This window comes from Centruroides vittatus, unplaced genomic scaffold (genome assembly GCF_030686945.1).
Source record: "Centruroides vittatus isolate TY-2023 unplaced genomic scaffold, ASM3068694v2 contig_1634, whole genome shotgun sequence".
In the NCBI taxonomy this organism is placed as follows: domain Eukaryota; kingdom Metazoa; phylum Arthropoda; class Arachnida; order Scorpiones; family Buthidae; genus Centruroides; species Centruroides vittatus.
The window spans coordinates 274106-288798 of record NW_027120992.1 but is presented as its reverse complement, the minus strand read 5'-3'; the positions used below and the strand labels follow the sequence as shown (position 1 = coordinate 288798).

Sequence of the window (14693 nt, the reverse complement as noted above, 5' to 3'; positions counted from 1 at the left end):
AACTAATTTAAAACTAGCAGTGACGAATATTTAACCAAATATCTCCAATATATTACGTTTACATTAGTTCCAGAAGACAAATTAAGTATACCTATGCTAATTTATAATTATATATGAATAAATAATTCTGATTTACCAACAATTTTTTTTCTCTTTCCCTTGTATGCGGCTCGCATCAGTTCAAAAGTCTTAAAATGCGGCCCTTACGTAGAAAAAGTTGCCCATCCCCGGTCTACGGTCCATTCATTTGTTCGATAAGCCAGTAAAAACTGTAGACTTCTCTCAATGTATTTTTAATATCGCAATTACATTTCGAATCGCTAGCTACGATATAAGGGCTAAAATTAAAAATAAATTATAAAAACTTACTCGGTGAAATAAAATGTGCGGTTGCTATACATACCTGGTACAATATATTGTTCAATTGTATTAGTATACTTTTAAAGAAAATTATAATTGAATGTAGCTTTGTTAAATTTTAAAACAATCCACTTAGTCAAATAGCTCGATACGAGTGGCTAATGATGGAAACAGAGACGGTCCGGGTAAGTGTGCATGCCAAATCCCGAGGGTGCCGGTATCGGTCAATATCAAATGCCTCTTGTGGCATAACCAATACCTCAAAGAACGCGACAGGGTTGTTGTAAATTTTAAACGTTTCTCACCATAGCTGTAAAAATCTAAATATGTTAAACTTAAATAGATTGTCCGTCATTTGTTTTCTAACCAATTCGTTTTAGGACCAGGGTCCACGAAAATTTCCAAAATTTACAACTTTTTAGTCACTCTCATTAAACTGGAAAAATTTCTGTCTTTATTATCTATTATTACGAAGAAATCAGCCCCCGCTGTACTCGGCTAGAGATTAGTTCGGTTAAGCTTTTGTTTAAGTAAATTTCTGGCTCTTTCAGTAGGGTTTTATTCGTGTCCCCAATTCCATAATCTCTTAATTATTTAATTACTTCTTAAGTAGAAATAAGGTGAAAGCAGTTACTTTGTACCTAAATATTTGTAGTCTTGGGAAAAAAGTGGAAAGACAAATTTTTATGACAACGGATATATAAATCGTAAATTTAAGGAAAATAAATTCTGGAGCTTTTTTGTACCTTGTCCGTCTCATTCATTAAATTTGGTTGTAAATGATGCTGCCAAAGTAACAGTTAATTTTTTAACATTGTACAAGAATTGTACACGTTTTTTTCTACATAGCCTTATAGATGAGACATACGAAATCGTAATATCACTGGTTTAACATTGAAGTTCGTAAGTAATATAAGATGGGAGAGCGGAATAAAAATATGAAATATTTTTATGAATTTTTTGAAAACTTTTGTCAACTATACATTACTATCATAAAAACATACAGGGAAATTCCTATCGGTTGGGTTCAGTTATAAATGTACTTTAGGACGGCCGGATGGCCGAGCGGTAAAGGTGGCAGCCTACCGCTCTGGGGGACCCGGGATCGAATCCGAACGGGTCGAATAATCCCCAGGAATTTTTCGGGGGGTGGTCCGTTCGGATATGTCGGGCCCCGTCCCTCACCACCCGGTCGCCCCATTGTGGGCCTGGCCGAACCCATAATGGGCCTACTAAAAGAGGCCCTCTTAGTGCCCACAGGGCGGAGAGTTAAAAAAAAAAAAAAAAAAAATGTACTTATGATTCACATAATCGGGCAAGGGCGGCTAACAGCCCAGAACCGGCCAGGGATAGAATCATTGGAAGCGTTATACGTGTTCCACCAGCTAAACCGTGAGGTTGGTGCTCTGTAAAGCGCATGCGCGAATGCCTATAATCTGGCTGCTTGGAAACTGACCCGGTGTCGACAATACAGCGCTTCCATTCCGCCACTGATATTCGAATATACAATAGCAATCTTATCATTTATTTCACATGTAGTATAGAAATTTGTAATAAGATAATATTTTATTATAATTGCATTATGTAATTTTAATTAATTCAAACTATGTTAAAATATGAAAATTTATATTTTAAAAAATACGGTGGAAGCGCCGCTTCCAATGACACGTCACTGATTTATATTCACAAGCAAAATTGGGTGTGTGCATTCATAACACCGCGTTATTTCATTTAAAATACATTTTCGATTTAAAGAAAATTTTATCTATAATTGTCCATATTTAGTTCGAATTATTTTAACTTAGAAATAGCCGGACATTGGGCAGGTACCTAAAGACAATTATTAAATGCAAATCAAGATGTACGAGGTGTTTCACCATTTCTTAATCGTGGTATTTGTAAATCCAGAGATTAGACTAATACCGAGATTACCGATGCGAGGATTTCACCTACAAATTTTAGCGAAGGATTACTAAATCCCGAAATATTAAGAACAGCGTTGCTGAAAAATTTTCTTACACGTTACTTGATTGGATATTTCGGAAAGACGTAATACGCGCCCAAGTACAAACAAGGCAGACAAAAGAAACGAAGTCGACAACCCGATTTTTCCCATCGCAAAACAGAATATTTAATGAAATTAATCGAAAAAGTATAAAGATATAATAGAATCAAAAGAAACTAATGTCATATATTTAATAAAAAACAATGAGACGTGGCAAATTCTAACCGATGAATTTAATAAGTTTCCGGAGGTTAGTACACGGGACACAAAACGAGACAATTTTGTGGAAAAATTTGAAGCAGAAAGCCAGAAATGATGCGACGTCAAATAAGCGAACACGGATGAAAAATGGGTTAAAGTGTGTGCCGATATTGAATGTCCTATGCCACTAATTACAGAAGAAAACTCTCTTTAATCCCCCAGCAATTTATTGCCCTTTCAAATCCTGTTGACAGTGACGCTGATTTTAATGCCTCTGTTGAAGATAAATTTGTTTATAACTAATTACACTTAGTCGAAACTAAATAGTAATAAAGTTAATAATAATAAATGAAACTTCATTTCTAGACAATTTGCTGCATTATTGCAACAGCAATAGGGATAAATCAAATAGTGAAAATATGAATATATCAAATGTAAATGTTCGAATAGTTAATTCCCCTTAAACATATTTCACTTTATTTTTAGGATTATATTTTGGTATCCTTTGTATATAGAATACTTTAAAATTAGCATGACAGTAATAAAAGTTGTATCAACAATTATAATTTGACGTTAATATAAATTATGTAAGCAAAGTACTGTACTTTAATCATCATAATGTTTTAATCCTATAAACTAATTAGCCAGACAGAAATTCATTTTTACATCTATATTACTTTTAAACTGAACTTTTAAAATAACGATCACATTGAAAAATGTTTGTATATATATCAAGCATATTTTCAGGTACTCAAACAGGAATTATGCCTTGTGAATCCACTAGAATTTTCTGATGATCCAGCAACAAGTGAAACACACAATAATAATCGTAGTAATTTTAAAGTTGTTGATAAATATGCACTAGAGTATCAAAAAGCTCAAATGCATTTTTTGAAAGAGCATAGAGCTAAAATGAATTTTATGAAGGGAGAAGATTTAAGGAGAGAGAGAGCATGATTGTAGAATTGAACTTCTGCAAGAAGATAAGAACACAAATTAACACCAAAGTGAATTATTAAAAAGCATAAACGAACCTAGTAACTTTATATTATGTATTTTATTCTAAAATTAAAAGAATGTCTAGAACATCTTATTAATAAATTTAATTTTTATATTTATTTTGTTGAAAATTATAATTTTTATTTAATTATTTATTCTAATTACACATTCAAATTTAATGAAAGAAATACACATTTCTTTCAGAGGTCCAAATTAACTATTGTGTTGGATTTTTTGAGTTAGCGTGATAACATATTAACAATTAATAGGCTAATTTGATGATTAAAAATTTAAATTAACACTTTAAAGGGGGGGGGAAACCAAAGTAACTAGATATACAGTATATTATAACAATTTTTATACATTTTTGCTTTCAAGTTCTGCATCTTTAAATTAACTAGAAATATTTTTCTTTATACTAATTTACTAAAAACTAAAAGCACAATCTGAAAAACTAACATTTTCCAAGAAACTTTTGTTGTTTACTATTAAATACAATACTGCCTATATTAGTTGCATTAAGTTTAATTAACTTATCAAACACAACTCATAATCACAGTTGTTGGGTTTAAAAGTGGTTCATCAAATATGGTTTACAAGGATAGCTACCATCTCGTAGAAGATAATAATTCCTCCTGTGACATGCTATCAAATTTCAGACATAATTCTGAATTATTAAATATTGTAGAATCATGTACCGATCCAGCCCATCTTGCTACTAAGTTTCTTATTAGTCAATTAGCATCACTGACTACGTAAAAATATTAATTGAATGATAGATGTAATATTTATTTATTAAAATTTATATACACACAGAATTTATTCATGTAAACAATCTGATAAAGAACAATATAGAATTTAACATACCTGGGTATTGATTGAAAAGTAACCTTTCCTATTTCTAAATAATTCTGCATTTGTGCCAGATGAAACTGAAATATGAGTACAATCTACAGAACCTATAACACCTGGAAACGTAGCAATATCATAAAATTTTTAATGACTTTTCTATATTCCAGCATGGTCAACGGAAATGCGATGTCCTCTTATGAAAATTTCCCCAAAGCTTTGGATACAGTTTTAATTATCCTACATACATTTGATTTCGATGTTGAAGTCTGCCGAGTCTCCCAGTTCGTGACAAAAGTTCCGAGTGGCATAAAAACAAACTAATCAATAACTGCAATAGAGGTGATATAGGATGGTTTCTTCTTTTATTATATAACAGCAAGAGGTGCTTTATTTCGTCACATACATGTACAACAGTTCTTTTAGGGAGCAAAGTTTTCAATAGGATTGGCTCAATCACAAATTAATCGTCATGGAATTTGAAAATACATATATGAAAACAAAATAACATAAAATTGATCTGCAAAGAAAAATCTTCTGCCATATTTGCCAAGATTAGTGCACTAATTGACCAAATGTGGTGGATTAGTCACTAATGCCAGATTACATCTAATCTTAAAATGGTGAATGCAAAATTAGTAATCTTGTATTTAAAATAGTCGTTGATCATGCGATTTCTCTAATCGTCTGTTGGTGAAATACTAGGTTAATGTTAATTGCTTTTCTTCTGTAAATGAAAATTATTCATTTAAATAACTATTGTTGAAACCTACTGCTTTTTAAAGTAACAATAATACTGTTTTAATTCACTGAAAGTACAAACACACAAATTATACTAAGTGGAAAGTATTATGGAAATAAAAACTTTACAAACTAAACTTTAAATCACGTTACGATTTCTACAAAAATCTCATTATAGGCATAGTGTGTTGTCAGTTAAAAAAGTTACGACACATCTTATCTAAACAAACGAGTAAACATAAACATATCGGACAGAATTTTCACTTCAGATTCCGAGCTGCAGTTGCAAGTACGAAATTTCCACAAAGTCAAACTTTACATTTTGTTTTAAACCGGTTCCACTTTTATTTTGATCCCCTCCGGGTTTTCTTCGGTTTTGTTTAGGTCCGTATTTTCAATGAATTTCTCTGGACATAATTGACATTCCAAAGTTTTTTCTTTGGAGTTGGTCCAAAAATGTTTAATTAAGCTTTCCTTTCGTGAAAACTTTCGTTTACACTGGAGGCAACTGTACGGCTTTTCTCCAGTGTGGGTTCGAAGGTGTTTATTTAAGTGATGCTTTTGTGTAAACTTCTGTTCACATTCATCACAACTGTAAGGCTTTTCTCCAGTGTGAATCCGAAGGTGTTTAATTAAGTGCCCCTTTTGTGCAAACTTCTGTTCACATCTGTCACAAGGGTAAGGCTTTTCTCCAGTATGGGTCCGAAGGTGTTTAAGTAAGGTTCCCTTTTCTCTAAATTTTTGTTTACACTCTTCACAAGTGTAAGGCTTTTCTCCAGTATGGGTGCGAAGGTGTTTAAGTAAAGTTCCCTTTTCTCTAAACTTCTGTTTACATTCATCACAAGAGTAAGGCTTTTCTCCTGTATGGGTCCGAATGTGTCTAATTAAGTGTTCTTTCCGTGTAAATTTCCGTTTACACTCATCACAACAATATATTTCTCCTGTATGTATTCTTTCATGGGTTTTCAAATTTCGTTTAAACGTGAAGTTCTTCTTACAGTATTTACATGCAAATTTTTTTTGGTTTTTTTTATCTGCAATTAAAAAGATTGTTTTAAATAAGATTTTATCTGTGTATAATCAATTAATTTTCTTCAATCACAACAATTAACCACTAATATTTAACTAAAAATAAACATTTTTATATCTAAAAGTAGATTTCTGTATCAAACCAAAAAACTAATTTTACAGAAGACAAAGTTTGAATCTAAATATATCATATTACTAATACTTTCATTAATAGCTAATCAGACATATTAAAGTAAACAATTTCTGTAAAACATTTTAAAAGTGTTTGTATATCTTCATGCTTTTGTATTGATCTTTATTTCTATATCCAAGGAATGGATTTCTTTCCTGCTTCTTCAATTATATTTTAAAATGAGGAGCATCGATGTAAGTAAAACAGTAATTAATAAACAATTTTATTCTTTAATCTTGGAAAATATTTTCTTCTAAACTTTGTGTTTCATCCAAAAAACAACTGCAAGAAATAACAACATACATGAAATAAATTCTATAAATTTTGTTTAATATGACTTTTTAACATTAGAATAACTTATTCATATTCCTGTTCATTCGTACTGTTAAATGTATAATTGTAAAGTGGGTTGGATTCAGATAAAAAGAATACTGTATTTACATAAAAATATTTTCTTCATAGCACGTTTCCTGTAAGACGAATTCACAACATTCGAGACTGGAAAATATAAATTCTTAAGAGTGAATCATGGATTTCATTCTTGCAGGATGGAATTTTGTTCTCCTTTATTAGTTTCTGTTTTCTGTATTTTCAAGATGAAAATTAGCTAAATGGAAAAAATAAAAACAATCTTAAATATCAGACTAATTCATATTCAATTTATTTTGTACAGTGATTAAAATTTCTATTGTCTACACTAAATCTTTTAAAATATATAAATTGATTTTTGAATTATTTGATAGTTACAGTGTACACACTTAGTAAAATTATTAGAAATATTTCCAGAAATCTACTCTGGTATTTGAACCTGAACTATGATCAAATTCTTTAATTAAAAATGCTTTCATTAAATTTTATTACTTCATTAAAATAATCCAGCTACCCGTTCCTTAACTGACCTGGCAACATTTAAATCTGCATGTATGCTGCCACTTGTTATGTTATCTTATAATTTCTAATCATTATAAAATAGTGAAAAGCTTAATTTTTAGAATATGGATGGGTTTTATAAAAAAAATCGTAAATGCTAATAACGAGTAAAATCGTCATGAAGTTTGACTGTACTAGACATACGACACACGACCCCCGTTTGTCTCTTCACCCACTTGATCTTTAACAACCAAAATTATATAGCATCAGTGCCCGTAATACACAAACCTTCCTGAAAATTGCAGATATTTTCTACAGAAAGCATAGGAATTATTAAGTTCCAAAAGGGATAATGAAATAATGCCCCCACCACCCACCCACGCAAGATCCATATAGGCCTATACACTTATACGAAAGACAACGGCCGTATACGATGTGTTTAGTGCTGGATAAGAGGGTAGGGGAAATGGGAGAAGGAGGAGGAAGAGAAGATAGACAGTAGAGAAAGGTAGGATCCCTCTGAATGGCATTCATTTGGATACTGAACCCTCTAAGTTTAATGTTGGTGTGCAGTTTTTAGGCTGCAAGGCTGTGGTTCCTTGAAGGATCTAACAGAAAAGCTGAGTGTAGCAAACACCAATAATTGAGTGCCTCCACGAATAGCTAAGAGTAAAATTCAATGTCAAATGGCTGTTAGTGAGTAACTTATATCTACTTAATAGTAATAATAGAGAACGCGAGCATGAGATTTAAGGCTAACTTAACTGCTAGATAGACAGCACAAAAAACAAACGAGGACAATGACAAAACCAACTAGATGGACAGACTGGACAAAAAACAAATAAGCAAGACTCCAACGTTTTTTCCAAACTAACCTACTCTAACCTAACCAAACCTAATCAAGAAGCTATAGCTAACATGCCCTAATTTAACTTACAACTAAGACTAACCAAAAGTGAAAGGTAACTAGAAGAAAAGACAGAAAATAAAAAAAAAAGGATAACTTAGTAATAAGGCAGCTATAGATTAATTACAAAACAAAGCAAAGGGGAGCTAGTTGCCATCCATTGCACAGGAGTGAACACCCTGAAGGCCCTTACAAAGGGATACAAATGGGAGATGTTGAAATATTGTACGCGTGTGAATGAGTTGGTGCGGGTTGCATGGCCAGTTGTAACCTTCAAGAATAGCAGCTCTCATTAAGCTATCCCTAATCATCCACATACACAGAAAAATCCTCTGAACTTTTTCTATTGCATTTCTCGATGTTTCAATCACCCAAGTCCAAACATGTAAAAATCTAGTAGGAGTGTTATTTTTTTGGACTAATCGCACAGTTATATATAACAGAGCAATTAGTCAAAAAAGTAAAAATGCTAAAAATTATAATTACTGTATTTAAATTAAGAGTTCAATAAATATGTAGGGACTTATATTTTATGATAGTCTTCAAATTTAACAAACAATATTTGAAAGTAAAGTTAGTGAGTTTATCATATAGTCAACATCGAGGAACTCGTTATACATTAAATAAAATGGAATGTAGTGAGTGTGGTTTAATACATAGAAAAGGTTTAAACAGGCATTAAGGCAATCAGCACATGAATGACAATAACAGCAGTTGAGAGAAATATCAAGTACTAGAAGTGTTACCAGTCATTGACGGGTGATAATTATTTCATGATACTATATTTACTTACCAAAACAGTATACCTGCAGAGAATTTTGTTACAGATTCATAATATTCCTATTAAAGGTGTGGAATATTTTCTAGATAAACTTATTGAATAACCTCTCGATATACATTTTGTGTTTTATCAGAAAACATATTACAGATGAGTAGTCACGTGACCGAATACCTCCAACAAATGTCACGTGACACACTTCATACACAGACGTGCGCTCAGCAACGAGAACAAGCTTAAGCAATGGCGTCTCGAATGGGGCACAATCGGTAAGTAGTCTCGTGATTTTTTGTTTATAGCACTTACGGGTTGTTCAAAAAAAAAAAAAATGTTATGAATTTTCTGAATGTCTATTAAATATTCTTTCTTTTCAAAATAAAATAATTAAAAAAACTGTATTATTACCATATTTTTTTTTACCAAAATAAATGGAATACTTATATATTTTTGTCATTAAATATTTCTAAATAAAATATAAATAAAACATTTTGCTATTTAAAGTAATTGTAGTAAATGTAATGTGAGAACTTTTTGAAAAAAAATTTTGTCTTTTGAATGTTAAATTAGTTCAAATCCCAGTGAAAACAAAATTTTCAATTTAATTGCTGGAGGATGATCCATCTCTTTCCGGAGTCACTTCCTTTCTCAGGGGACTCATAGAATGTGTCACCAGGAACTAACTACAAATATTCACCATCGGTCGAAATTAGTAATGTGCTTAAAGAGGGCATTGAAATCAAAGGGGGAGGACCACTGATATAAAAGAATTGAGTCAAGGACGAGAAGGTCATCGAGAGTCTGGGAGTTTGCTAATACACCTCCTTTTCACATGAGTGCTCCATTGCCGATCCTTCGACCGCCGTTCTTTGAACCTGACAAGCTGACATGATGAACTCTAATTCCCTCAACAATCCAGGACGATCCCGTTCATCAAGCGATCTACAATCTCAACAATCAACTCATCAATCAAGGTATTTCGCATCACATGTATTATTGTAAGCTCTCTCTCTCTCTTGGCTAGGAACATGTTAACTTCAATACTCAATCATGTTACGCTATATACTTTATCCAATTTAAGCAACTACTTAAAAGCTAAACAGAACTCTGTTATCCTATGTATATAAGTACATAGTTTATACAAATAAATGGAAAATTTTTTCTTTATAACAACATAAAAATAACTATAAAATACTTAATAAATGCATAAATTTTAACTAAAACACGATTAACAAGTTATTTTCCATTTTGGCACCGAGAAATGTCACATGACACTCTTCGTATGCATCCGCCCTACAATAGAGAGGTTGAGGCGCATGTATTCAGGCCAAAATGCAAACAGCGGATGGACGAATGCCGCCATCTGGCAATTCTATACGGTTAATAATGGCATTTGCTATGTCTAGCATGGCAAGTAGACAATCGGCTTAAACTTCATCTTTTTTGTGTTTGTAGTTAAAATTATGACCTATTTTATTAAAATAATGATTATTTAAGCATTTATGAATAACATTGTAAAGAAACAGATGATTTTAATCCAGAAATTATTTAATTATTCAATTTTTTAGCAAGTGATGTGAAGTGTCTATAGAATTTACATATATTTGTCTTCATAATAGCTTATCTTAAGGTAGGTTTGTTCTTCCACAACATCTACCATCAACAGCGTAATATGTTTGTAAATTTCCAAAAAATTATTTCCAGAGCTGCTTTCAAATTTACTTAAGCCACTACGTCCCTCAACAAAAGTATGAGGTAGTCCTATCGTCCAACAGGAGACACAATGCCAGTTAAAATTATTTATTTAGTGTTATTAGACATCCTATATATACTTTTAAACAGTTTAATTTGTTTATTTACCTTTGCTGGCAACCCTTGATGTTAAATGTATCTGCCATTTTTTCAACAAACTTGCCGTGAATCAATGCGCGACATTCACCGAGTCACGTGATATTGTGAACGAGTGCCACAAGGTCTTTTACTTGGACTTCAAACGTGAAATGTGTACTTCTGCTTGCTGTACAAGTTTAACGTTTGTACTTGTGCCTGAACCTCTCTAATGTGCCACTTCACAATGAAAACAAGCTTAAGCAATGGCATGTAAAGTAAGTAAGTAGTCTTCTGATTTTTGTGTTTATAGCGTTTTTTAAATGAGTTTTGCCTCATATATATTCGAGGCACTTGTGCAGTTTAGGGAGTACAACTGTTTGAAAGGTTTTCTTCCATAAAATTAATAGATTCTAGACTAATTTGACTCGAACATTTTCAAAACACGTATAATTTTTTGGGAATAATCTGTATAAAATATGCTATAAACGAAAAATTGTAGGAATACTTACCGAGTGTGCACCATTTGAAGACGCCATTGCTTAAGCTTGTTTTTGTCACAAAACAACACATTGGACAGAGGACGTGTACAAAGTGTCTCATGTGACATTTGTCAGTGCTATTTGGTCACGTGATTACTCATCTCAAATGTTTCTTGATAACTTATTCTTTTTGCTGAATTTTGGAGACATCATTAATAGAAATATTAAAACATCATTCCATTCTAAATATGGATTAAAATCAACATATAATAATGTATGATAATGCAATATATAACTAATAATTCTGCTCTACTTTTAAATGCCCTAATATCTGTCATGTCGCAAACAAAATTGTATAGAGCTAGTGAAACTTAGAGTTGAGCGCCACTTATACACAGGCAAAGAAAACTGCTTCGGCAAAACACGTGCGTCTTTGGGTTGGATATGTACTGAAATGCGGTGCTTGTTTTCTTTCTGTAATAATGAACCACAGCTTTCTGCCATACAAAACTTCAAAAAGTAACTGTTGTGTGGTCAGTTGTAGTGTTACCTATATTACTGTGCCACCAGGTACAAAGTTTTATTTGTTCCCAAATGAACAATACCCTGGGAGGAAAGAGAAATGGCTGGCTGCAATTTAATTCCTGAAGTTAATTATATAAAGATGATGTGTTGCATTCTAACCAATCTCCTGTTATAAAACCTTAGTTGGCTCTATTTTAAATTTAGTTCTCTAATATAAAGTTTAATAATTTTCTTTTTTCTTTTATTTATCTGACAGATATTAATTGGCATTTGATGTGATATTTGAATTTAAGAGATCTGTGGAAGAAAGGAGTAAGAAGCAAAATTAGTATCTTTAGGAAATGAAGGTAAAAGTTCTCCCTGTTAATACAATACTATTAGCTACTGCTATGGTCCTTATTGAAGCTCCTTTATATATATGGTTAGTTACAAATTTCATTATTTACCATGCAATGAATATATAGTTTACTTCTTCCACACCACTCTTTACACTCTTTAAATTGTACAAAATTAAGAGTATAATAAATATCAGAATATTAATACTGCTCAGTCCTAATGATCTACAGTAACTTCTAGAGTTACGACCATTCGAACTTACGACGAAAAACTTTCATAAAAAAATTTTTAAAATGTATCAATTTTTTGTAGTTTTCATCAAATATATATCATATACAGCACATATATATATCTTGCACGCTTGTGACGATTGATTGCGTCATCTTTGGTTTTGTTGTACCCTTCACGTGTGCTAGTGTAAGATGGTAAACTGTTTTGTTGTAAGTACAGTCACTTCTCAACTTACAACCATTTCAACTTACATCCAAAGTTGCGGAACCGAACCCCGTCGTAAGTCGAGAAGTGACTGTATTGACTAATGTAGGCATTACTTTGACCGTAAACTGCTGAATGTATGATATATCATTATATATTATTTAAATATATACTTATAAATAATATATAAATTTATAATTTATCAAATTTCTATTTATTAAAATATATTTAGTGTTACATGTAACATACAAAATTCATACTGGATAAATTCATATATTGCAAGAATGCTATTATTCCTGAACAAGAATCAAATGAGCAAAATGTTGAAACAAAAGTAATGAACACGAAGTACTAAACTTTAAAATTATCACATTGAAAAATCACTGGTAAGATCATCATCATTGAAATCTTCCTCACTAGAATGTTATTGTATGGTCGAAACAGATTATGGTTTCCAAGTGTAACATTTTATCGTCGTTGCCTTTAAGTAGCTCCTTTGCTAATAACAGTGCTTCATAGGAATTAGTAAGAACTCGATTTTGTAGTTTAGTTTTTATTAAATCTAATTGCAAAAAAATACGTTCAACTGCTGAATGAGGAAGCAATAAAAACATTATTTACTGCCAAAGTAAATAGAAGAAAAATGAATGTTTTGAAAGGTACTAAATTGAAAGGAAAGGTATTAGGATTTCATGAATGGTACTAGGAAAATGGTGTTGGGTATCTTTGTACTTTCAAACGGCTGTACTCCCTAAACTGCACAAGTGCCTATATTTGATGTGTTTTGGACATTTCTAGCATGTATTTTTCTATTGTAAATAAAATTAAGAGAAAAAACGGTTAATGTTACTTATGGTTCCAAGATGGCAGCTCGTCTCTGATTCCAGCAAGGAAACAGTGGGACGCACATTCTAACCTAACCTATTCTAATAATTTGGTTGCTAATAATTATGGTAATTTATTAAAATAGGTTAGGTTAGGTTAGAACGTGCGTCCCCACTGTTTCCTTGCTGGAATCAGACGAGTCGCCATCTTGGAACCATAGGTAACATTAACCGAAACAACGTTGGTTTGACGGCCGGATGGCCGAGCGGTAAAGGTGGCAGCCTACCGCTCTGGAGGACCCGGGATCGAATCCGAACGGGTCGAATAATCCCCAGGAATTTTTCGGGGGGTGGTCCGTTCGAATATGTCGGGCCCCGTCCCTCACCACCCGGTCGCCCCATTGTGGGCCTGGCCGAACCCATAATGGGCCTACTAAAAGAGGCCCTCTTAGTGCCCACAGGGCGGAAAGAGAGAGAGAGAAAAAAAAAACAACGTTGGTGTACAGTTTATAAACAACTACCTAGAAATGTTTAATTAAGTATTGTTTAATTCTTACCTTAAATATTGCATATCCTGCCGGAGATTCAAACAAAACTAACATCTTCGATCAAAATATAAAAGTCCGGTCAAAGTATACCTAGGTAACCCCAATGGCGGCGCTATGGCCGCGCTTCCGACTGTTCGTGCTCCCGACTTACCTCCCGGAGGGTAGCCGCCGGCAGGCCGCCTTGTGCTAAACGTCACTAGTTATTGAACAAAAGAAAAAAAAGGAAACGTCTACTAAAAATATATTTAATCTAATCTAACCTAACCCCTAGCCTAGCCTAACAGAAGCGCCGCCATTGGGGTTACCTAGGTATACTTTAACCAAAAGTCCTTCGCTTTCACGTCTGCACTCGAAACTTAATCGCTGCGACAACTAAAGCCACGCGATGCACGTTGGTACAAAAAAATCAAACGAAGACATGTTGCCAGATCGTTTATCGCATTACATTAACCAATTTAAAAAAAGTAGCCTAAAGATAGTCCTTACCAACTCGTATAAATTAACTGATGGTTTTAAAATACATTTTAAAGTTTTACCATTTAGTTTGCATATTAAATGATTATTTTTGTTTAAAAATTTTTAATCCAGTTTTTATTATTTTTAAACGTTTTTCTTGGTATCTGTTCTGAAATTAAGTAAATTGTTTTGAATATTACGAGTACGAATGGTCGCGATAAAGTCGGCGTGTTCCTCTAAATCAGTGTTTCCCAAAGTGTGGTACGCGTACCCCCAGGGGTACGGGAAGAGTTTAGTGGGGGTACACGCTGCACCGTGCGTCGGCTGTTCCTGTTGCAACAAGCAGTTTACT

General features: G+C 32.8%; 2 protein-coding genes across 2 annotated transcripts in view; both read right to left on the bottom strand.

The window, feature by feature from the left end:
* The window catches only part of LOC136968850 (xaa-Arg dipeptidase-like), a 29536-nt gene extending 18262 nt beyond the window's left edge, over positions 1-11274 (bottom strand). The window contains exon 1 of the mRNA XM_067262900.1: positions 11248-11274. Coding sequence (XP_067119001.1) covers positions 11248-11274 — 27 coding nt within the window. The remainder of the gene's footprint in view (positions 1-11247) is intronic.
* Positions 1-14243, bottom strand: part of LOC136968849 (nucleolar protein 58-like) — a 39756-nt gene extending 25513 nt beyond the window's left edge. The window contains exon 1 of the mRNA XM_067262899.1: positions 13895-14243. Coding sequence (XP_067119000.1) covers positions 13895-13939 — 45 coding nt within the window. The 5' untranslated portion in view covers positions 13940-14243. The remainder of the gene's footprint in view (positions 1-13894) is intronic.
* Positions 14244-14693: the final 450 nt, after the last annotated feature.